The 24381-nt window shown below is 38.4% G+C and overlaps 1 protein-coding gene across 5 annotated transcripts in view; it reads left to right on the forward strand.

The window, feature by feature from the left end:
- The first annotated feature begins 8057 nt into the window (after nucleotides 1-8057).
- Nucleotides 8058-24381, forward strand: part of PPP1R42 (protein phosphatase 1 regulatory subunit 42) — a 28534-nt gene continuing 12210 nt past the window's right edge. Inside the window, exons 1-5 of one of the 5 annotated variants that reach the window (XM_061448360.1) lie at nucleotides 8058-8097; nucleotides 11724-11890; nucleotides 12334-12472; nucleotides 17399-17515; nucleotides 22825-22942. In XM_061448360.1, the coding sequence (XP_061304344.1) occupies nucleotides 11853-11890; nucleotides 12334-12472; nucleotides 17399-17515; nucleotides 22825-22942 (412 nt within the window). In that variant the 5' untranslated portion in view covers nucleotides 8058-8097; nucleotides 11724-11852. Of the gene's footprint in view, nucleotides 8098-9466; nucleotides 9784-11723; nucleotides 11891-12333; nucleotides 12473-17398; nucleotides 17516-17656; nucleotides 18536-22824; nucleotides 22943-24381 lie in introns of those variants that run through there. The other 4 variants (XM_061448356.1, XM_061448357.1, XM_061448358.1 and 1 more) reach the window with 4 other exon arrangements.

Here is a 24381-nt window from a genome sequence, read left to right on the forward strand (position 1 = left end):
GGGGGAATGGCTTTAAACTGACAGAGGGGAGAATTAGATTAGATATTATGAAAAAATTCTTCACTGTGAGAGTGCTGAGGCACTGGTACAAGCTGTCCAGAGAAGTTGTGACTGCCCCATCTATGGCAGTGTTCAAGGCCAGGCTGGATGGGGCTTTAAGCAACCTGGTCTAGTGGAAGGTGTCCCTCCCTGTGGCAGGGGGTTGGAACTAGGTGATCTTTAAGGTCCCTTCCAACCCAAACCAGTCTGGTTTTATGATACTCTGTATTTCTAAGTAGTCAGGTAGCGACCAGTTCTGCAGTGAAACTAATAATACGATTATATGCCATTATTTTTCTCCTGCTCACCTCCTATTGCTTGTCATGGTCACTTGTTGCATGCAAAGGAACAAAATGAAAAATTCTCTCTGAAATACACATTCGGGTAATTTAGGGCCACAAATACTAAAATGCATTACTCATAATTGCTGGCTTACAACATGGTGCTGCTGCAGGGCTGATGTAAGTTTGTTTTGGAGGCTTCCATACTGCATTTCAATAATTCAGGATGTTTGGGTTTCTTTTAAGTTTTTTATCCTTAATCTCAAGTTTCCTGGGGTTTTTAGAATGTTTATGTTTGGGATAATTTATGCTTTATACAATATATTATTAAGCTTTATACTTTAACTGATACTACTTTTCAACCTTAACTCTGCCTTGATGTGGGTTTTGGTTTTGTTTTGGTCTGGAAGTTTTAATAGCTATTACTCATTTGGGGCTTTTTCATCATTCATATTGGAAGCTAAGATGCAAGTTTTATACAGTGGAAAATTATCATTCATCAGGGAAATGCAAAAAGCCTGAAGCAGAAATTCATCAAGAGTTTTAAAGCAGCAGCATCTAGTCGTATAGAAAAAAGATATTTAATCCGAGCTAGTAAAATTGAGATATTATCTGATGTGCAGTCTGATAGAACAATTTTATGCTTCTTCCAGCATGGCAGAGGTGGCTATGCGAGAGAAGAGAGCTGTGGGATTTTAATATTCGAAGCTATTGATTTTCTTGGAAATGACAGCAACAGACTTCCATACAAGCAAGCACAGTATGTAGGCCCACAGAAATATCTTTTAAGTTCAACATAGCAAGTTTCCCTGGCCATTAACTTTTCCTACTTACTTTCTTCCACAGGTGTTTGTGAGACTTTCAGCACACAGCCACTATGTGTTTACATAAAGTAGCACACTGCTTTTGTGAGATGGGTTATATTTCCTAATAGGCATTTACATTGCCACTTTATAGAATTCTCTTTGCATAGCATGATCCATAAGTTTTTGACATCTTGTATCTACCTGCAATACAAAATAATAGTTTCATCTCTCATTTGTTAGTCACAGTTGGCTTTAAAATACCAAGTTGTTTTATAAACTATAGCAGTATAAATGCCAGTGCTTGAATGCTGATGTAAATGGTTGTCCATTGTGTTTGTGCCCAACAAGTAAAACACACACTAGTGTTATAACTCAGTTTAAAATCATACGTGCACTGTGGCTGTGCCTGTGCCCTGTGATGCCCTTCTCTTTGATCAGCCATTTTTAATGCTATCATTATTGCAAATTCCGCCTTAACTGAGATAAGAATTCATGCACTGAAGATGATTACCACAAAGGAGTCATTCAATACATGCACACACGTGTGTCCTAAATGATGGAGAATCATTAAGGGATAGAAGGTGCAGCTTTGTTCTACCAAGTAGTTTTGAGACTTTAAAAAATACTGGGAATAGAGGTATTCTTAACAGCAATCCATGTTGTATAGCAACAAATGTGAGTTCATTCTTCCGCATTTGCACCCGCATTTTATTTAGAAATTAGTTCATGTAAATGAGTGCCACATACCAGGTAATTACTGTGATGGCTAAAGTAATTCAGTACAGAGTAAAGCATGTGCAAATAGATTCTCTTTATTTAGATTTTTAAGACAAGCATGCTTACAGAAATTCAGAGTGCCTTTGACATTTTAATAAAAAAATAATTCAATTACCATAGTTAATTTAATCTAACACTATATGCCAGCAGATACTAAAATTATGGAATGCTGAAAATGCTGAATCATGTTTGAACTTATCTCCTGTTCTGGTTTTCTTTTTCAAGTTATCCTCAGCTTGCTCATTTATGAAAATTGTATTTTTAAACAATTTATACATTCTAATCTCGACAAAATCCAAAGAAATACATGCTTATTTGTAGCAATCAGATCCTAAGGACTAAGGTGTCTTTCCTGATAAGGAACTAGTTTGCCTTTATCATGCACAGGCTTTAATAAGAGCCTTGCAGATTTATTCCCTGATTACTGGAACAGTCAGAGGTGCTTCACTGTCCTGTCAGACCTTCTTCTCCTTTAAACAAAGACAAGCAGTATTTGTATGAACAACCTCACTGACTTGAAATGTTTTTGCTGTAAAGAAAGCTAATAAAAAGGCTAACCTTAATCTTTTACTTTGAGCAGTGTTGCAAGTTTTTCAGTCATCCCTTGTCTCACATTCACACCAGGCCAGAAGAAATATTCCTTGAGCTTTTCATAACTTATCTTTGATTCTGGTGCTGGAATAACAGGCAGCTGTGAGCTGGCTACAACAGATCTGTTCACCATCTAGCTGATACTCCCTGGAAAACTCTCCTTACCCCGCAATGTGTCTGTTCAGACTCTGTTATACAAGGGACTCTTGTTTTCCTTGCTTTTGGTGACAGTTTGTGCACATGAGCTCAGATTAAATAGAATGAGCTCTTAAACTTGCTATTTAGTAAATCAAGTGTCATTTTCTTGCATTTCTATCACTTGTGCCTTTATAAAGCTTCAACTGCATCTGCTTTCGGATATTTTACTTTTACCTTAACCTGTCTAGTGTTTCATGAACTTCACAGTAGCTTTAGACGCAATAGCTTTAGAAGGTGTAAGATTGCCATGAACTTGGGTACTGGATCACTCCTGTACAGTGTAGCATGTAGCCCCAAGGCATACAGTGCTTCTATAGTACTACTGTGTTTATTATGAAGATTAATGCCAGTTGATTACTTGCTATTGATTATTAAACCCACAAGAATCCAAAATGAAAAGCTAATAGTTAACATGATACTATTTCGTTTATAAGGTTAAAAATATGCTAAACATAATTAATTACTTGGTTTGGAGATTTTTAAATTTTAGGTCAGTGCTTTAAAATAAGCTTGGTTTGTTACTTTCTTTTGATGAACATACTATTTAATCTATTTTTATTGCTGTGCCCCAGAAAGTCCAAATCAGAATTGGATTTTATGCTACTAGCATAAAATGACACTACTAGCATGTAATTAATGTTTATCTACAATATCTAAAGTATTTATTGAAATCCCAATATAAAAGATTTTGTATATCACACCATAAACTGGATTAAGGTAAAATGACAAAAACAAATACTTTCAAAAGTACTAAACCAGACAAAATTTAAATACGACTGAGTTGAGCTAGCACCATTTTAAGGGCGCAAGTCCCTAAGAGGTGAAAATGATTAAAATATGAGGTGGTAATATATAAGATTAATTGCATGCCCATAGAATTTTTTTCTTGTCTTGAAGAGCTGACATCAGAGAGTCTCCATTTAGTTGAAGGTTTTTTCTGGAGTTCAAAACAATTACACTAAACCTTTAAGAAATTAATGAAGTATCTTGTTCCTCAGGGTATATTTTTTATGAGCTGTAGTTTTACTTTTCAGAGCCTAGGAATAATATCCATGAGGAAATATGTAATTTAGGAAAGCTAATTTTGACCCTCAGATGAAACTTCTAACATATGAAAGATTTGCTCTGACATTTGGTTTGTTTTTAATTATGAAAAACTGCTTCGTACAGGGCTTTCTGAAAACTACAGTATTCTGGGAAGTAGCATGGTCCAGTGGAGAGGTCATAGGACTGCATCTCAGGAGAACTGGGTTTTCTTCCTGACTTTTCACAAACTAGGAGTGCATAAGCTTTAGCAAGGCATTTTTGCCAGAGCTAGTGTCTGTTTTCCTTTATAAAATAGTAAGATTGATCATTAGCCTTTTTAAAATACGGTTGAAAAAGTATATGTAAGTACTACTATTTTCACTACATCTCCACTTTGTCAGACATTACCATAAATACAAATAACAATTCTTGCTGTTAGCAAAGAATGATTACCCTGTTCTGTATAGTTTGTCTATTTAGATCATCACAGATAGGAAATGCCTAATCCCTTTGAGGGGATTGTAAATATATTGTATCAGCAACTCTTCATTTTCAACTGAAACATGTCTTCGACTCCTGTGTAATTTGTCCATCATTTCCTGTGTGAATCTCTGTTTGGTTTAGACCCAGTTACCTTAGGGCTTGTGTGTAACTGCAGTGGCATTACTTCATTATAAAAGGAAATTAATTTATGTGCCTGCATTTAAGGGCATGCAGTCTTTAGTAATTACAACCATCTGAACTTTCTTCTCCATCTGAAAACAAGCTGCATTCACTTACTATAGCATTTTAGGTTAGAATTAGGCTTTTATTTTCAATCTAATTGAGGCATTTTTAGTCTCCACAAAGCTGGAGATACAACTGGAGTAATTCAGAGGCACTAGAACAGCAGATATTCTTCCAGCTTAAATGAGATGTACGTATTCTGTGTGGTGATACAAACCCCAGACTAGCTTCTCATTATACCATGTTTTTGTGGAACATCTTCCTTTTCCACTTCAAAAATGCTAATGACAACTAGGTAAAATTCTGAAAGTGGCAAAAATGGTTTAACACAATAGTTACATAAGATATCAGCCAGGGACAAATAACATGTAAACAGCATCTTGCATCTGTTTAAGAACAAAGAAGAAGGACTGTGTGAATACTCGGATTTGCTCTCTATACAGAGTTGGACAAAATAATGCTGAGATACCATTACATCTTCTGTCTGAGTCTGAGTAATAGCAGCATATAATTCTTCTTTTCTCTTCTTGCTTCATCTGTCAAACCTCATTAAAATATTTGGAAAGTTGTTATTTTCTCTACGGTGAAAATTTTTAAAGTGTGTTTTGAATTATTTCTCATCACTTATCTTTGGAAACAGAATATTGCATTTCCCAAATCAACCCCGTAGTCTCTGCTGGAGGTAAGATACAATGTTCATTAAAAAAAAAAACACACCATCATAAGCATTATGAAAATTAAATGTTTGTCCTAACAAGCAGTTTTCTAGTAACTTCACTTTTACATCCAGGCTTTAATGGATTTTAATCCTGGGAAATGCAGAAAGGCTATTTCACTTTTTGGCACCTGCCAATAATACTAATGATGATAACAGTCTTGTACTAATAACAGACCTGAAAGTTTTATGATAATAATTAAACCATATTGGTTTTAGGCCTTGTCTGGTAGTGGACTTATTTTAGCTTGATTTTAGTTGTATTTGCAGACATAATGTGAGGAACTTTTGTAGTTTCCTGCTCAAATAAAATCAAAAGGTATTGTCAAGTAGTTGTCATGCAACAGAACAAGCCTGAGAACTTAAAGCGCTGCCTGCAAGGCTAGGGCTTTCCATGAGTAAGTATCCATGTACCTGTCTCACCTGAACCACTTCAAAGATAAAAATACATACATGCAGAGTTATGGCTCCATGCACCTACTTCAGAAAAAGTCTGACGTGGACAAAACCAAGGAAACTACATATTTACTAGGATTATTATTCATGAGCAACAAAAATAACGATGCCCTCTCTACTGCAGCATTTTACTTGCTGTTGACTGTAACTAGAAGGTTCATGGGTCATAGCTGGAGTTCACACACCCTGGTCTGTAACAAGCTCTTCACACTGCTCCAGCTCTCCCTTACATCTGCTGGGCTGTGGCTGAAGGAAGAGCGGATAAGCACCATGTCGTGAAAAAAACAGGCCGACAACATCAGACTTAATGGATCATAGCTTTATTTTTCAGACAAAGATATTTCAGTACAGCTCTCTGCAAGTTTATTGAAATTAAAGCACTATTTGCTCTGCCCTGTTTTTCAGAACCTTGTATTTGCTATCTTTAAATACATAAAAAACAAAACAAATTTCAATTCAGTGGGAAAAGTTGTTTCATACATTTTACATTCTAAAACAACTATGCTGAAGAAACTGTGTTGATTCCTTTTTACATAGTTGTCTAGCCACAAAAGATAAAGGTGAGATACTCAGGAAAAAGGTTGAATAAAAGATTGAAATCTGACCCTGAAAAAGACTGTCAAAAATTGTTAGGCTTGAATTTAATGTTGTCTTACTTGTTATATGACACATCCCACATATAAAATCCATATTCACAGAAATAGCTTTATGCAAAATGTGTGGCAGTGCTTATGCAAGGGAGGTTCTCTAAAGGTGTTTTATGTCCTTAAAAGTAAAACTCAGTCCCATGTTCCAGTCTGGAACTGTAAGAAATACAGCCATCAATTATTTTACCCAGGTAATTTCCAAGACTTTCTTGAAGATAAGGACTTCTTGTACTGAGCCAAATTACTGCCATCCTGGAGAGTACACAGATGATTGTTTAATATTATGTGCCACCAGATGAGAATCCTATTTCAAATCTTAATGAATAAATACTTTCTTGAAACTTCTCATAGCTTTTTCTGCCTTTAAATCAAATTAATCACAGACAGTCCCAGACACCTGCAAAATCTACAGCCATGAGGGAGAAGAAAGTCCAAAATTAACTTTTAAAACATTAACATATTTTTTTACAGAAACATTTCCAAGAACAAGCAGCTCCAGGGCATGCTCAGTTTGGATTCCACCACAGAAATAAAGACATCTTATGATCTTATGTATCCTCAGAGAAGATATAGGAAATTTGAGGTTGCAAGGATGGACACTTTATACCTTTATACAAAGATGAAAGTGCAACATGAGTTCCCCTCTCAGTCTTCTCCTCTCTAGACTAAACAGGCCCAGATCCCACAATCTCTCCAGACCCCTAATCATCCTTGTGGCCCTCCGCTGGACCTTCTCCTGCAGTTCCTTGTCTCTCTTGTACAGGGAAGCCCAGAACTGGACACAGTACTCCAGATGTAGCCTCAACAGGGTCGAGTAGAGGGGGTGGGTCACCTCCTTTGACCTGCTGTGCACACTCCTAAGGCACCCCAGGATACTATAGGCCCTCCTGTCTGCAAGGGCACACTGACAGCTCATAGTCAATTTATCCACCAGTACTGCCAGGTCCGTCTTAGCTGAACTGCTCAGGTCAGCCCTCAACCTGTACTGGTACTTGGGGAGGAGCAACCCCAGAGGATTATTCCTCAGAGGTGCAGCCAGACCCATAGCAGGCTGAAAAGCAACCCCCACCCCGGCTCACTCCTGTGGGCACATAAAGGGCCTTACAGAATCATAGAATCAGCTAGATTGGAAAAGACGTTTAAGCTCATCAAGTCCAACCATTACCCCAGGACTGCCAAGTCCACCACTAAACTGTATCATTGAGAGCATCTATACGGTTTTTGAACACTTCCAGGGATGGTGATTCCGCCAGTGCCCTGGGCAGCCTGTTCCAATGCCTGATCACCCTGTGAAAAGAGTTTTCCTAATATCCAGTCTAAACCTCCCATGTCACAGCTTGAGGCCATTACCTCTTGTCTTACTGCTTCTTGCCTGGGAGAAGAGACCAACCTACACCTCAACACAACCTCCTTTCAGGCAGTTGTAAAGAGCAATCAGGTCTCTGAGCCTCCTCTTCTCCACACTAAACATTCCAGTTCCCTCAGCCGTTCTTCATCAGACTCGCGCTCCAGGCCCTTCACCAGCTTTGCTGCCCTTTTTTGGACCCGCTCCAGCACCGCAATGTTTTGCCAGGGGAGGCGCGGCCGCACACGGCCGGAGCCCCAGCAGCGCCCCCCTGGTGACATCGACGACCCCGCGGGTCCGTGCCGTGTCGTACGCGTGGTTCTGCCCCCGCCCCTCCGCCTGTGGTCTCTCTTCAGCGCTTATTGGGTGCTCGGGGCCCGCGCCGCAGCCGGCGGCGGGAGCGTTCTGACCGCCCGGCTGTTGGCGTGCGGTTGCCGCGGCAACCAGGGGCGGTGGAGGTGCGCTCCCGTCCCGCCGCTGCGGCTGGGAGGTGAGGGGGAGAGCGGGGCCGCGGAGGCTGAGGGGTGATTTCCTTCTGGGACGGGCCTCGGGAGCGTCCTGCCACTCCTCCCTCTCTGCTTACGGGTGGGGAGGTCGGAGCAGTCTTCACGCTGGGTGGCGGCTGGTCCCTGTCGTCGTTGGGCCTTCTGCTGGGTGCGGTGCGGTGGGGGGGCAGGGATGACAGTGCGACACATCCCCCCACCCCTCCCCTCCCCCCCCCCCCTCGACTGTGAGAGCTGGGGGGGATGGAGGGAGACGGGCTTCACGCAAAGAGCACGGCTTGCAGGCAGGCTTTGTCTCTGCTGCTATTGCTTGGGTTGGAAAAGGGAATGAGAAAGGCATTGAGAGATATTTTTATTTAAAAAGCGAGGAAAAAAACACACATTTAGTTAAGAAAAAGAACACACCCAAAACAAGCCAAACAAGCAAAAACCTTTTCAGCTTTCCCCCTTCCCTCACCTTAAAAAAATAGCATGGATAAGGGAGGGGGGACTACTGAGCTTCCATCTGACATAGTAAGTAAGGAACTTTCTTCTGTCTTCATAGTTTAAATCTTTGCTTTTCCTCAAATTCTCATAAACGTAGTACTGGCAAGGAGGATTCTCCACGCCTTGGTTTATGTGGCGGCATGAGGTTTAGTGTTGGGATGGTTTTTGCTGCCGCCTCGGTTGCTTTTATACACTGATGAGGAAGGGGGGCGGGGTATTATGTCTTGGCTACAATATAACACACATACTGGGTAAAAAGGCGGCTTTTTTATTTTGAGTTGTTAAATTGTATTTGTGAGGATACTTTTATCCTTAGACCGATTTTATCCCCAGACCGGTTTTGTCCCCATCCAGTTCCAACATGTGAATCAGGGGAAGCTCACTTGGAACAGTGGCCACAGTTTAAAAAGGGGGAAAAAAAACCAAAAAAACCTGGCATTGTGAGAGCCTCTACAGTATTGCTTCAGTGTGGGGTTTTTTTTCACTGTACATAACCTTTTTTGCTTCATTTTTTTCACTGTGCATAACAAATGCGTGAGCAATTTTGTGCATGACAAAAGGGTTGTGCAGCTGTATAAAGAGTTTTGTAGCTTTATACCACTTCTCAAAGCCTGTAAAACCTGCTATACAGAGTGATTTGCTTTCTAACCAATAATTAGGTTATGAGCTGCCATTAATTAGTTATTTATGTGTGAGAATTACTTCAGCTGTGAACCATTTTGCTCAGATTTCTATATCAAAAAGATGAAGACTAGGGTACAACCTACTTAAGCACACTGAAGCAGCAGGTGAAATACAAGAAGCTTGGAAAAAATGGCAGCAAAAAATGGATAGGGTCTTACAAGTCTTTGGACCACATATAAATGTGTTACTAAGCAAAAAGGGAACTGGTGAGGAAACATCAGATTTGAAGTATACAGAAGCTTTGCTGAAGATCTGGGGTACAAGTATAACATTTTCCTTTTTCATTTTTAAGGCGTTTTATAAAGCTACCTACAAGAGCACATGGAATACACTATTAAAAGCAGTGCTAGAGCAGTTTGGCCTACTAAGAAATCATGGTTCAACTGACAGTGGACCTAATTGCTAGAAGCATCAGTCATAAGAATCGCAGTGAAGAGGACCTTGGGCAGTACCTGCGAAAAATAACTCATCTGAATTTATCAGCTAAAAATATAGATGCAATTGTAAGATTTATTTTTCTTTGTTCCTTTTAACCTACCTATTCATATGTTTTGTAGTTACTGATACAATGAATTGTCTATAGTTGGGGAGACAAGTAAAGCAAGTTTCTATTTTATAGCAGGTATATTGCAGTTAAACATTTATATTGTCTTGTAACGAAGCCTTAATCATGCATCTGTTTGGAAACGTGCTTTAGTGTTCAGTGCTGTTATTGTGTGGAACACTGCTTGTACATAACAGTGTTTAAATAGATTTTAAATATGTGGGCTTTGAAATGTGAAAATAATCTTTCAGCTGTAACTTTTCATATAAAACATCAAAACAGGTGACTGTAGCTCCAACAGTCTGCAGCATTTGTTATTATTGACCTGACACTTTTTTCTTTATGTGGAAAAAATCTTGTTAAATTATTTTACTTATCTCTAACTGTGGAAACATATATCATCTGTACAGCAGACAAGAAGGGTATTATCAGTACCCTATTTTTGCCATTAGTTAAAGAGAAAATCCATATAAGTAGTTACACAAGGGAGATTAAGTTTTTTTTTTTTTTTAGTATTTCACAGTTCTATAACAGAAATTTGCAGCTCTTAAAAATAAAATACCAAAACAATTTGCTATTTTATTTTGCACAGTTGCTACATTATAAAGGGCCTTTCAGGAAGTCACCAGAATGGAAATAACTCCATTTGCTTACCTCTTTAGCCACTTCAGAAAAAGAGTATTTCAAATTAATCATTTAGCCCTGACACTTTTCCTATACAATATACTCAGGCTGTTGCCATTGAATCAGTAGGTGCAGGGCTTTGACAGCAGTGCTTTAGCCCTGTTGAAATCTAGCTCCATTGTTCTTGGAGACTTTAGGTCTGAGGTTAAAACCAAATTTCATATTTTCAGCAGGTTTGTTGTTTGTTTTGGTTTTTTTTAATTTAAATATTTGTATTTCTTGATGGTTACCTTTATAAAAATGCAAACTCTGGAATAGAAGAAGATGTAATGAATGAGAAATTTTGCAGATCAGATTGAAATTTTTTTTAAGGAAGTAGTATTGCTGAACATACAATTAAGTGTAACGCTTACTTTAGTTTCATTAATGCTATTTTTTTTTTAGTCTTGAGACTTCGTACAAAGAGTTGTTAACTCACAGCACAATCTTTTCAATCTATCTGTGATTTATTCCTTAGATTTCAGAGGAGGTCTGAGAAAGGAAAGGGGAGTTCAAGAACAGGATATAAGCCAAGTGAGGTTAACAGATTTGGACTGGTGTAGTGGCTTTTTCAAATTAGTAGGGTTAAAATCTACTCTTTTTTTTTTTATAAATTCCTCCCTGGGGCTTATTCATTTAAAAAATAATCCATGACCTTTCCATTTTCAAAGACTAAACCTGCAAGCCTAACCCAGTCCTTCTTCCTTTGAGTTTAATAATAGGAAATTTAGACAGGTTTCAGTAAGTCCCGCGTTAATTCAAATCCCCTGAAGATACTGAGCACATTCTGAAATTGATGAACCCTGAACAACTGAATTGTTGTGTATGGTGGATTTCTGCTTTAAAAGTGTGATTTCAGTCAAGAGAAAATAGCTTGTTCTATGTGAACAGAGCCATGCAAGGAAATGGGTTTATTCAGCCCACTCCTAGGAATGTGCACAGCCAACTACACTAACTTTTCTGAAAATCCACCTCATGAAGGCAAACATGTACATAACTGTGATGGTGTCTGTAGACCTCAGCTTCTGTACACCAGAATAGTAATGATGGATGTCAATCTGATGATTACTGGCACTTAACAGCCTTTCTAGGAATAACAGTTGCTAAAAGTGTTTGTTAAAGGTGAAAATGTATAAACCATGAAGCAGAACATAAATATAAAACCAATAAACAGCTTCCAGAAGCAGGCAGTGAGTGAACTCTTACATAGCATTAAATTGTTATTCTTTATTTCAGGGTGACCTCTCTTCGTGCAAAAATCTTAGAGTTCTATATTTATATGATAACCAAATCAGTCAAATCCAGAACTTGGACTTTGCTTCAAATATAACGCACCTTTACCTTCAGAACAATTGTATTTCTTGTATGGAAAATCTCTCATCACTGAAAAAGCTTGAAAAGCTGTAAGTTGAAACTAATGTATTTATTTCACTAGTAAAATAATAATTATTACACTAAGAAATTAAATACTATGTAGCCATTAAGGTCCTTTGAGCTCTTAAATTTTGCTTTTCAAATTAAAGTTATTGCTTTTTTTTTAATGAAGTATTCTATGATGTAAGTAATAACATATCATCTTAACATAGTTATTTACATTTAAATTATTTTCATTTTTCAGCCGTTTAATAATATTATTATAAAAATAATAATAGCTATAAAGTAGCTAAAACCCCTTGGATCTGTTTGTTAGCTGTATGCTGTACTCACATGCTAGGTCATTTAATTTTTCTGTCATAATTCCAAGGTATTATTCAATAATACTTAAATATCTTTTTAACATATTGAGGCCTTGTGTTTGCTTTTACTGTCAAAAGCTATTAAATCTATTTTGTGTTCTATTCTGCAGGTATTTGGGGGGCAACTACATCACTGTAGTAGAGGGTCTGGATAAAATAGAAGAAATAAGGGAGCTACATATTGAAAGTCAGCATCTCCCCCATAGTGAAAAGCTTCTGTTTGATCCAAGATCTCTTAGGTCCCTGGCAGTAAGTACATTCTGAGAATTTCAGTGAGCTGTTAATCGGTAGTTCAGTCTTTTTAAAGAAAGTGATTAAGGCTTGATCACCGTGCGGTTTCCTTTTCTGCCGATTGGTGGCATTCTTTCAAGGGATTCCCATTCCAATTTTTAAATGAGCAAGGAGCCCAACAGATTCTACTTCTTCATTTACTTTTCTATCGAGGATGGAATTGAGAATAAAGAGAGAGAGGAAGTAAGGAAATGTGTGAATGCCATATACCTATATAACATAATGTCAATAAAAAGGGGTAGGAATTTATCACTGCTAGTTATCTCAGTCTACTTAATTTTTAGTCAGTTTGTTGTTATATTATTTACTTCCTTTTGTATTTCTCTAGAGAGTACAATGGCAAAAAAGAGGTGTAAACAGCTTTTTTCTGGATATTAACAGCAACACAATCAAAAATATTCAGTTTTAGTTGCACAATTTTTCTATGTTGTGTTATATCAAGGCTTCAGGAAAGCCAACTTCTGAAGTTCTTTCAACACATTAAACATCAAATATTATCCTTGAAGTGGTTAAAAAAATAGACTTTACTTATAAATGGATGTTGTTCTATACTAAAAATATTCATCTTGCTGTATCTCCCAAAGTGTAGTCAGGGTTTGATGAGGTGGTTTTTTTTTTTTGTGAAGATGAAGCACTCACTGAAAAGTGAGTCCCTCTGTTCATGCGCGTGTCATAAACATTTGATCTGGCTCTAATTCTTTCTGTTTTGAGATTAAGTAATCCAAGACGTGTAGTGCCATTTTCTTTTAATAGAAACAAGTCATTCACAGTATCACAGTATCACAGTATGTTAGAGATTGGAAGGGACCTCGAAAGATCATCTAGTCCAATCCCCCTGCCGGAGCAGGAACACCTAGATAATGTTACACAGGAATGCGTCCAGGCGGGTTTTGAATGTCTCCAGGGAAGGAGACTCCACAACCTCCCTGGGCAGCCTGTTCCAGTGTTCCGTCACCCTCACTGAGAAGAAGTTTCTTCTCAAGTTTAAGTGGAACCTCTTGTGTTCCAGTTTGTACCCATTACCCCTTGTCCTATCATTGTTTGCCACTGAGTAGAGCCTGGCTCCATCCTCGTGACACTCCCCCTTTATATATTTATAGACACTTATAAGGTCACCCCTCAGTCTCCTCTTCTCCAAACTATAGAGACCCAGCTCCCTCAGTCTTTCCTCATAAGGGAGATGTTCCACTCCCCTAATCATCTTCGTTGCCCTGCGCTGGACTCTCTCCAGCAGCTCCCTGTCCTTCTTGAACTGAGGGGCCCAGAACTGGACACAATATTCCAGATGGGGTCTCACCAGGGCAGAGTAGAGGGGAAGGAGGACCTCTCTCGACCTACTAACCACCCCCCTTCTAATACACCCCAGGATGCCATTGGCCTTCTTAGCCACAAGGGCACAGTGTTGGCTCATGGTCATCCTGTTGTCCACTAGGACCCCCAGGTCCCTCTCCCCTACACTGCTCTCTAACAGATCGTTCCCCAACCTATACTGGAACCTGGGGTTGTTCCTGCCCAGATGCAGGACTCTACACTTTCCCTTGTTATATTTCATCAAGTTACTCCCTGCCCAACTCTCCAGCCTGTCCAGGTCTCGCTGGATGGCAGCACAGCCTTCTGGCGTGTCAGCCACTCCTCCCAGCTTAGTGTCATCAGCAAACTTGCTGATAGTACACTCAATTCCCTCATCTAAATCATTGATGAATATATTAAATAATACCGGTCCCAGTACTGACCCTTGAGGCACTCCACTAGTTACAGGCCTCCAACTAGACTCAGCCCCATAGACTACAACTCTCTGGCTTCTCTCCTTCAGCCAGTTCGCAGTCCACCTCACTACCTGATCATCCAGTCCACACTTCCTCATTTTAGCCGTGAGGATGCTGTGGGAGACTGTGTCAAATGCTTTGCTGAGGTCAAGGTAGACCACATCCACCGCTCTGCCATCATCCATCCACCGTGTTATTTCTTCATAAAAGGCTAAGAGATTGGTCAAACATGATTTCCCCCTGGTGAAGCCATGTTGACTGCCCCTCATAACCTTCTTATCCTTGATATGCCTTAAGATGGTACCAAGGATAAGGTGTTCCATCACTTTCCCAGGGATGGAGGTGAGGCTGACCGGTCTATAGTTACCCGGGTCCTCCTTCTTGCCCTTTTTGAAGACTGGAGTGACATTTGCTTTCCTCCAGTCCTCAGGCACCTCTCCCGTTTCCCAAGACTTGGTAAAGATGATGGAGAGTGGTCTAGCAATGACTTCCGCCAGTTCCCTCAGCACCCGCGGGTGCATCCCATCTGGACCCATGGATTTATGGATGTCCAGATTGCTCAACTGGTCTCTAACCCATTCCTCATCGACTAAGGCAAACCGCTCCGTCGACCTGACTTCATCTAAGGTCTCAGGGGTACAGGGCTCTTCAGGACTGCCTGCAGCAGAGTAGACAGAGACAAAGAAGGCATTCAGTAACTCTGCCATCTCTTTATCTTCTGTCACCAGGGCACCCATCTCGTTCATCAGTGGGCCTACATTGCCTCTGGTGTTAGTTTTGTCTGCCATGTATTTGAAAAAGCTCTTTTTGCTGTCCTTGACCCTTCTTGCCAGGTTTAATTCTAAGGATGCCTTAGTCCTCCTAGCTGCCTTCCTACATCCTCTAGCAGCAGCCTTATATTCCTCCCAAGTGGCCAGCCCCTCCTTCCATGACCTGTAAACTCTCCTCTTCCACTTGAGCATACCCAGCAATTCCCTATTTAGCCACGCAGGTCTCTTGGCCCTCTTCCTTGACTTCCTCCGTGTCGGGATGCTCCGATCTTGAGCACGGAAAAAGCAGTCCTTGAATGTCAACCAACTATCTTGGGCCCCTTTACCTTCAAGCAGCCCTGCCCATGGGATTTCCCCTAGCAATTGCTTGAAAAGGCCAAAGTTTGCCCTGCTAAAGTCCAGGGTTGCAATTCTACTTGGTATTTTACTAGTCCTACCACACAAGATCCTGAACTCCACCATCTCGTGGTCGCTGCAACCAAGGCAGCCCTCAACCTTTACTGCTTCGACCAGATCCTCCTTGTTAGTGAGGATGAGATCCAGCAGCGCTCCTCTCCTGGTCGGCTCATCCACCATTTGCAGGAGGAAGTTATCATCCATACACTGGAGGAACCTCCTGGACTGCGGCTGGGTTGCCGAGTGGTCCTTCCAGCAAACATCAGGGAAGTTAAAATCCCCCACGACGACCACAGCCTGTGACTGTGAGGCCGCTCTCAGCTGCCTGTAGAAGGCCTCGTCAACTTCCTCACCCTGATCCGGTGGTCTGTAACAGACACCTACAATAGTATCCCCCCTGCCAGCCTGCCCCTTAATTCTCACCCACAGACTCTCAACTCGCTCATCATCTGTCCCTGGACAGAGCTCGGTGCATTGTAGTTCCTCCCGCATATAAAGAGCAACCCCACCACCCCGCCTGGCTGGCCTGTCTTTTCTGAGAAGGACATAGCCCTCCATGACTATATTCCAGTCATGTGAGCTGTCCCACCACGTCTCTGTAATTGCCACCAGATCATAGTCTCCTGACTTAACACAGGTTTCCAACTCCTCCTGCTTATTTCCCATGCCCATTCCTGTGAGAGCACTTTTATTTCGTTCCTTCTATATTATGAAAGTAGAGGGAGATTATAGAGCTAATATTTTCCCAGGATAATAAATCAGATACTTCAGTGTTTTTCAGCATCCTGGCCTAGAATCACTAGCATTTAGTTCTTCATGGCTTTTGTTTAAGGTCTTTTGGTGTGGGTTTGGTTTTTGTTTTGAAATAAGCACTTTGCATTCTTGACCACATAACATCTTTGTGAAAGCTACGTGTAAAAACATTCTATTTTTATCCTTCAAGTGCTAAGTGTTTGGTCCATCTTTAAGACATCACTTCTTACTTCATCATCTTCTGTTTCTGGCTCTTAATGGTATCAGAGATGAAGGAGCCAAAAACGTGGGGCCATATAATTCTCTGTGTACTAGAAGCAAATGTTTGGATGATGACAATATAATGAATCTTTTGAATGAGGAGTTTAAGTTTATGCACTGTGCATATCAGGATGATTCTGGTAATCTCTTCCTGCAATGTAGACCTTGGTCAGATTTTTGAACGGGTTCCATTTCCTATATACACTGCTGAAAAGGACATTTTGTAACTAATGGTAAATCCCATATGTGGTATAATTTTAAACTCACTTGAATAGGTGTCAGTTTTAATCTTCTAGAGATAGAAGCTTCGTGTTTTTTTCAAGTGAAAATATATTAAGTACTACCTGAAACCCATTAATGTTTTATCTAGAATGTAAAGAACTCTCTAGCTATTATCTGTTACAAAGTGCATTATGTGACTCACTAGTGTTCCAAAGAAGGAACAAGGAACAGATGTATGTATACCCAGAGGTTATTAAGATCAAGCCTGAAAGGAAAACAGCGTAGGCAAGCCATTAAACAAGATGAGATAGGCATCAGACATGGATTTCAGCTTTATGCAGTTCAGATGTAACCTTGGTAAAAGCAGTCAATTTCTGTGTCTGTTTCATACTTCAAATATAGAGCTAGTAGCATTCACAGAACTGTAAAGCATTTGAACATATTTACAGAAAAATAAAAATTCTGTATTCACTAAGAATTCCTGAAGTAATTGAGAAATAATCTTGTCTTGGTTTGACTCCAAAATAAACAGTGTTTTAGGACAATATGGAAAGCCTACATAAAACAATGTGTGAGATATGTGGTGGTTGTGTATTTGCATGTTTCTGCTTCATATGCTTGTCCTTGCTCTAAGAGAATTTTCTGTATGAATTTATAACTTCACTCATGCATGGCATGACAAAAAATATTTTCTTTTTCTGCTTTTCTTCCTCCAGAAATCTTTGTCTGTGTTGAATATCAGCAATAACAACATTGATGAATTAGATGACCTGGCAGTTTTGGAAAATCTTTCTTATCTTAGAGCAGTTGACAATCAACTTCGACATATCAAGGTATTAAATATTTGTTCTGTTTAGTATGGGTGATATAAATTTCTGCTAAGGAAAGACATGTCTTCATAAGCAGAAACTCAAACTTCCACAGTCACAGCTAAACCAACTGAAACAAAAGTATTTTCGCTCTTTCTTTTGCAGTAGTACATGTGATTCGAACAGAATATTCTACACTTAAAATTTCCAGCTAATCTTCTCAAAAAGGAACAGGAGAATTGGCCTTGTCACTTCTCATTATCTTTATAAGTTAATATGTCTTCTACTTCTTGACATGAAGAACACTTAAAAAATAATTCTAGTGTCATGCCAGTTAACTGAATATCAAATTTCTGTTGAACATTATCTGTCACCATCATTGCATGGTAGAGGCATGGAACAAACTTTATAAATAATAAACACTGTTTTCACTTCATAAACCATAGACACGAGTGTTCTGCTTTTTATTAAATTTATATTTTTATTAATAAATACTAAAATGATTTGGTTTAAATAATAACCCAAACCACCAAGAAAAAAACATGATTAAATAATGAATGGTTTGCATTACTGGTTTGCATATGCATTCTATTTCCTTAGAAAGGTTAACTTTTAATGGTTAGTAATTATTAAAATAACTATTCTTATTACTTCTTACAACACCTAATAAATTTGTCAGTTCTGTTTATTGATGAGGAGATTTCAGTATTTTATTGCATAATTTATCAGCTCTCTAGGTCAATGTACTTTATTTGGACTCTTAATTTGTTGCATTTTATTATTTTAAAATGTTGAACAATGCATTTCTTTTTTACAAGAGGATTATTAATGTATTGCATTTCAAGCTGTGTTTCTGGCTGGCAGTTGTGATTGAATTCATATTGAAATAGAATTCATGTAGGCTTTGGATGGGTAATTAAAGCCATATTGAATGTGTTAGTTACATACAAAATAACAGTAAGCTTTCTTAAATAGGTCGTGTCTGTGAAGCTTTCCTTTTGAAAAGGATTTCTTTTCTAAATAAAACACATTACCACGTTTTTTTACAGATCTTTTTATTGTATTTTTTTGTTTCTTATAAATACAAAATATTCCAATTGTGATGATCTTAGAAGATGGTCTTAGCCAAAGAACCAACTATTTTTAAGAATAAGGATGCCACTTCAGAGATTGTTTTCAGCGTCTCAGAGGGAAAAACAGTATCTTCTGACATAGAACAAGGAGAGAACAAAAAGACTGCATTATTCAGAAGCTGTGTATATATTATTTAATCGTTATTAAATTTCATTATTTAATCATCAGGAAGACCAGAGTTCATATTTATCCAAATCAGTCAGACATTTACATTTCCATGTTACGCAGTCACAGCTTTTGAAAAATTACATGGTTAGCATTTGAGTTTGCTGCTGCTGGCAGTTACACTTGGATTAAGCTCTGGTAAATTTAGAAAATCTTTTCTAAACAATCTCCAAGTTTTGCAAATATGGAGCAGATTGGGTATTTCTCTTCATATCTTTGCAGACCCGTAAAATGAATGACCATATTCAATTAATGCAGCTGCAGTCTGACAGCAGTGCAGCTGGATATCCAACTTTACAGCTACAATTACTGAGGTTTAGAGATTACATTTTAGCAGGCTCTACTTATCACTAATATAAGTTCTTATTTAAATTAAAAACGCCAACCCCACACTACTGAAAAAGAAAAATATTTTTTAAAAAGGCAGTTTAAGCTCTGTTTAAACGGCTTTAACTCAGAGTGACCATCTAGCAGAACAATCTTATATATCCACTAAAACTGTTTAAAAATAAACATAGCTGAGGGAAGCATTAAGTATGTTTCAACTTTTTTGCAACCCTGAACTTCATGTTTCCATGGCTGACATTATTCTAAATTGTGATAGCTGAAAGGATTTTAGTATACATGGTACTACATATAGTTAGTCACTTCTGCTGGCTGAAATTGTTACAAACAGCAAAGGCTTTTTCATTCCCACACAAGCTGCCTCCATTCTGCTCCTTCTTGCCCCTCTGTATTCAAAACTCTTAGGTATACCTCTTTTCACACCAAACACTCTATGTCCCCTGTCTTCCTATTCCCGCTTCCCCATCACTGCCATCAAGAACATCCCCAGGAATGCCTGGCATTGATCAGAGACAGTAGCAATGCAGTATGACAGAAGTGACAGAGAGCTATGTACCCAGCTCTGCTTCACCACATGGGAAGAGAAGCTGTAGAGGAGCCATGCATGTCTGAGCAGGGCTGGTCAACAGCAGCGAGCTGTGTAGCAGAGATGGATGGCAACAGGAATAACACAGAATCTTTGCAAAAGAGGGAAATGTGAAAGGCATAAGAAATGCATGAAATACAATCTTCTTGTGTAGACTTTTCTCACTTTTAAAGAATTGGTGAATTATCATATATCTAAACATTTAGCCGAGTTTTTTCACATTACTAGGAAAACCCATACTCCTTCACTTGTCAACAAGGCCATGTTGATCTCAATGTAATTGAAAATCTGGGCTAGGAAATTCAAGCACTTGAAGTTCTGGCTAATTCAGGGCACTGTTAGCAAAATTAATAGACATCAAGGCATATGACCTTGTTTCACGTGACTGAATTTATATGTAGACAGAACAAAATGAAGTCATTTTTCTCAGTTCGTGCAGACTAACTTAATAGGACTAGCTACCATATGTAGAAAGCATGTCTTGGTTCACTTACCCAGAATATAATTGATTTTAATAGAATTGGTTTTTCTTTGGTTTTTATTGCTTGCTACTTTATTTATTTATCGTATCAAGCTTCTGGTTTACTATAGACACATTCACAAGGACTTCTAAGCTCCAGTGTTTTTGGGTTGGAATACTCGGAATTTAAAAACAAACAACTATTCCTATTGAAAACACCTACAACTCTTCCTGTTTACAAAAAGACAGTATAGTACTTATTTGTTATATTAGTTTTGTGAAGAGTATGACTTGTGTGAGTACTTGGATAGAGAAAATACAGTTAGAAATATTTACAAAAGTCTGTATTTCTTAAGTCTTTAATTTATTCAACCTCTGCCCAATATTGATTATGACAAGAGGATATCACAAAAGATGAATTAATTCTCTTCAGAATTGAGTCAGGAACAAGAGAAAAATTATAGATTTTCTCAAATAGATTATGACAGGTAATCAAAATGGTGACAAATTGCTGTCTGTAGATGTAGTCAGGCAGTTGGACTAGACGTTTCTGATAAAAATTGGAGCATACTGGTCAGATACCAATTCTTAAATGGCTATCATTAATTGGTAAGAGCATTAATGCCAGCACTACAGCTGTCTACTAAGGCACTTGCCCTTCCCCCTCTTCTCCACCCCCAATGGAATACAATTTGCTCGTCAGTATTTTGTAGCAAACCTCAAAGTGATAGCATGACATGATCATTTATCAAATGGAGACTGCCCAGAAGAGTGTCTGGTCCCTTTAGTACAGCTTATTGAAAGGCTGGGAAGTGAAAGCACTTTATTAGAGACAGGAAGGCAATGAACAACTAGAGCGTATCAAAAGGGTAATCATATTTCAGCACAGGATTAGTGTGCTCTTAGATAAACACACACTGGAGTAAGCATGTTCTGGGTCATTTATCAAGTAAGTAACAGCTTAAAAAAAGATCTACAGGACTCTTTGTACACATTCATCAAAGATAAACTGTATACATTATATTTTAGTAATAGACAAGTTTGTGTTGCAAAACTATTACTGGAAAAAATTCTTCCTAGTAAAATCTAGAACACATTACAGAGTTCAGTGACAATGCCTGAATGTTCACGTAAGAATAAATAAATACACTTGTTAAATGATATTTCTTTTTTAATAGCCCTAGCCTAAAGTATTTTTCCCCTAATTGTTGTGTTTGTGACTGTTAGCACCGAAACTGTTATGATACATGCTGATCTGATACATATTGCTGTTCTGATACATGCTGGCTGAGATTTGCTGTGTAATATTATGAGATTTATCAACACTTCTTCCAGTGGACTGGTCCTCAGTTTCTTGCATTGTTTTATCAGTCTTGCTCCTCACAGAACTGATTTTGCTCTCTGTTTTTCAGAAAAGACTTTATCATCACTGGGTAACAATAGGTGATAGATGATATCAATACACAAAAAATGACATGGTTTGGAGGTGTGAGGCTGTGCTGCCACCTCCTCTTCCATATGATTTTTCTAAACACTTGTTGTATAACCCATAGAATATTCCCAGGAGGATTTCCTACCAAGGGAGTAGGGCCTGCAAAACCAGAATTCTCCTTGTTTGCAGTACCCAGGTGATTTTTCTAAATTTGAAGGATTTAAGTGATACCTGTGTTGTTTGATGCTTCATTATTGGCATCAAGCTACAAAATTCTATAGACTGTGCAGTTTAGAATCTGTCACATCATTATTAGTAGATTTTTTTTTTTCAGATTATTACAACCATAGAATATAAATTCTCCTCCTTCAGTCATATGGATTGCTCTGAATCCCTCCTTAAGCTTTTCATACGCAGAAGGAAGCCCATTAAAGATGACAGTTAAGTGCAATTTTGAGGCAAAAGTATTTCAGAAAGTAGTAGAGTAGAAAGGACCAAGCTGCTAAGCTTTGCATCCTTTTAACTTGAATTTATTGTATTTAAAAGACAGAAGAAATTTTATCTAGGTCATACTGCCCTTGAGTAACCAGACAGAACCCAGATGGAGAAAGGTATATTTCAAAAATTTCGGTATTTGGGCCAATATTGTAACTGACCACACTCAGTTCGGGGGGGGGTGATTACTCTTTCTTCTGTAAAGTACAGGTTTACATAGAAATAAAGAGCAAGGCAGTCTACTGTGGTTTGCACAATTTTAGCTTTTTTTAGTCTGTTCTTTCTCTGTAAAGTATTTATTCTTCCACAGATTTTTCCAAATACAATCAGACACTAATACTTTTGAGTGCTCTGTGGAACCATGGGGATACATTAGTAGACATTACATATCACAGCTTTTTTTTTGGCTGGTAATTCCTTAGCATTAGGTGCTCATGAGTGGGATTGCAGTGGTAATTTTCCATAGCTGGTATTAGTGTCCATAATCATGCAGAGTTTTCCATTTTTCTGTGCAATTTTGACATATTCAGGGAACGCTATACACCACTGTACTTGAAAATGCACATTCTTAACATGCATATTAATACATGAATAGTCTCATTGAAGTTATTTCTATGTGCAGGATTTAGGCCTGACAGAACAAATAGCATTACTGTTGAAGCTTACTCTGGAGAGGGAAAAATAATGACAATGTTCTCTTCTTTTATCAATTGCAGGATTTGGAGGTTGTATTAAACAAATGGACAAAGCTGCGCAGAATGGAACTTGCAGGAAACCCCATCTGCAACAAGCCTAAGTACAGGGACAGGATTGTAGTACAGTCACAAACTTTAGGTAAAACAATAGCCATCCCCAAAACCCATCCGTAACCCTCCCTGTTTTAGAACATAACTGATAGATTAATCATTCTTGAATTGCACTATGCATGTAAATACAATTACTGCCATAGATATTGAGGTCAAATTATAATAGTTTTATTTATGTACAGATAATGTAGCTAAGCCTGCTTCTGTAATCAACTGCACAAACCATGATGCTTAGCTTTTGCTATTAGAAGTAATAACTCATTTTATAATAGGTGATTGGTGAGATTGCTCCTCAAGTTGTGCCAGGGCAGGTTTAGCTGGGCCACTGATGAACATTTCTTCTCTGAAGGGGTTGTCAACTACAGGAACAGGCTGCCCAGCAAAGTGGTTGTGTCACCATCCCTGGAGGTGTTTAAAAAATGTGTAAATGTGGTACTTAGTACATGGTTTGCTGGTGGACTTGTCAGTGCTAGGTTACAGTTGGACTTGATGATCTGAAGTGTCTTTTCCAACCTAAACTTTCTATTCTATTATGCTATTATAATAGTATTCTATTATCATAAGATTCTATTATGCTATAGCAATAAGACTTTTTTGTGTTCATATTCCAGTCATTGTGAAAATGATTCTCAAAGATAAGTCTAGTCTTCTCCCTTATCAGCCTGTAGCAGTTGCTTACATGTTTTATTTCTACAGTTACAGCTGTACAGGCTGTACCTTACCATGTTTGAATTTGTTATATAACTTTTGTCCTCAAAAGCAATCTACACTTGTGATGAATGTATTTATTAACCTTACTGTGATGCAGTTACATTATTTTGAGATAATTTTAGCATAAAGGAAGTAATTTAGTCTTCATGATGCAGAAGTATTCATGCTGCAGAAAAAAGTAAAACCTATCTGCTGATTTTTTTACTTTTGGGGATAAAGGTGGCAATTATCTTAGAAGTTGTAATTACAGACCCTGTTTTTCTTTTTTCCTGAGAGTACAAAATATTGGCCCTTAAGGAAAAGCAAAAGCTTATCTGCACAGTTTAACTAACAGTACCTTAGGACAGTTCTAACACAACATAAATTTGTGGCCAAATGAGGTATTTCATTTGGTCCGACGTGAAAATGCAGATGCAACCAAGGAAACATAGAGCATAAACACCCACCTAAGTGAGTAAAGTTAACCTCAAAGAGCCAAATCTGTTTGTCTTCATGATCAGTAGGATCCCTTGATTGCCAAGACATGCAGTTTCTCTCTCTTAACCCGAATTTCTGCATCTATATTTATCTCGTGTAAGAGCATAGCATAAAATGTGATGCATGCTAACAGAATGTGAAATGTATATATTTCCCTTGGAAGTTATAAAAATAATAGATGTTCTCTTTTGTAATTCAGACATGTCAACTTACTCTTGCACGTTGAATATCAGTATCAAGCTTTACTGGGTATTTCTTTTTACCAAAAGACTAAAAGCA

This window comes from Pezoporus flaviventris, unplaced genomic scaffold (genome assembly GCF_033815535.1).
Source record: "Pezoporus flaviventris isolate CSIRO_AGI_PZ_B2104156 unplaced genomic scaffold, CSIRO_AGI_Pfla_v1 ptg000007l, whole genome shotgun sequence".
NCBI lineage: Eukaryota > Metazoa > Chordata > Aves > Psittaciformes > Psittacidae > Pezoporus > Pezoporus flaviventris.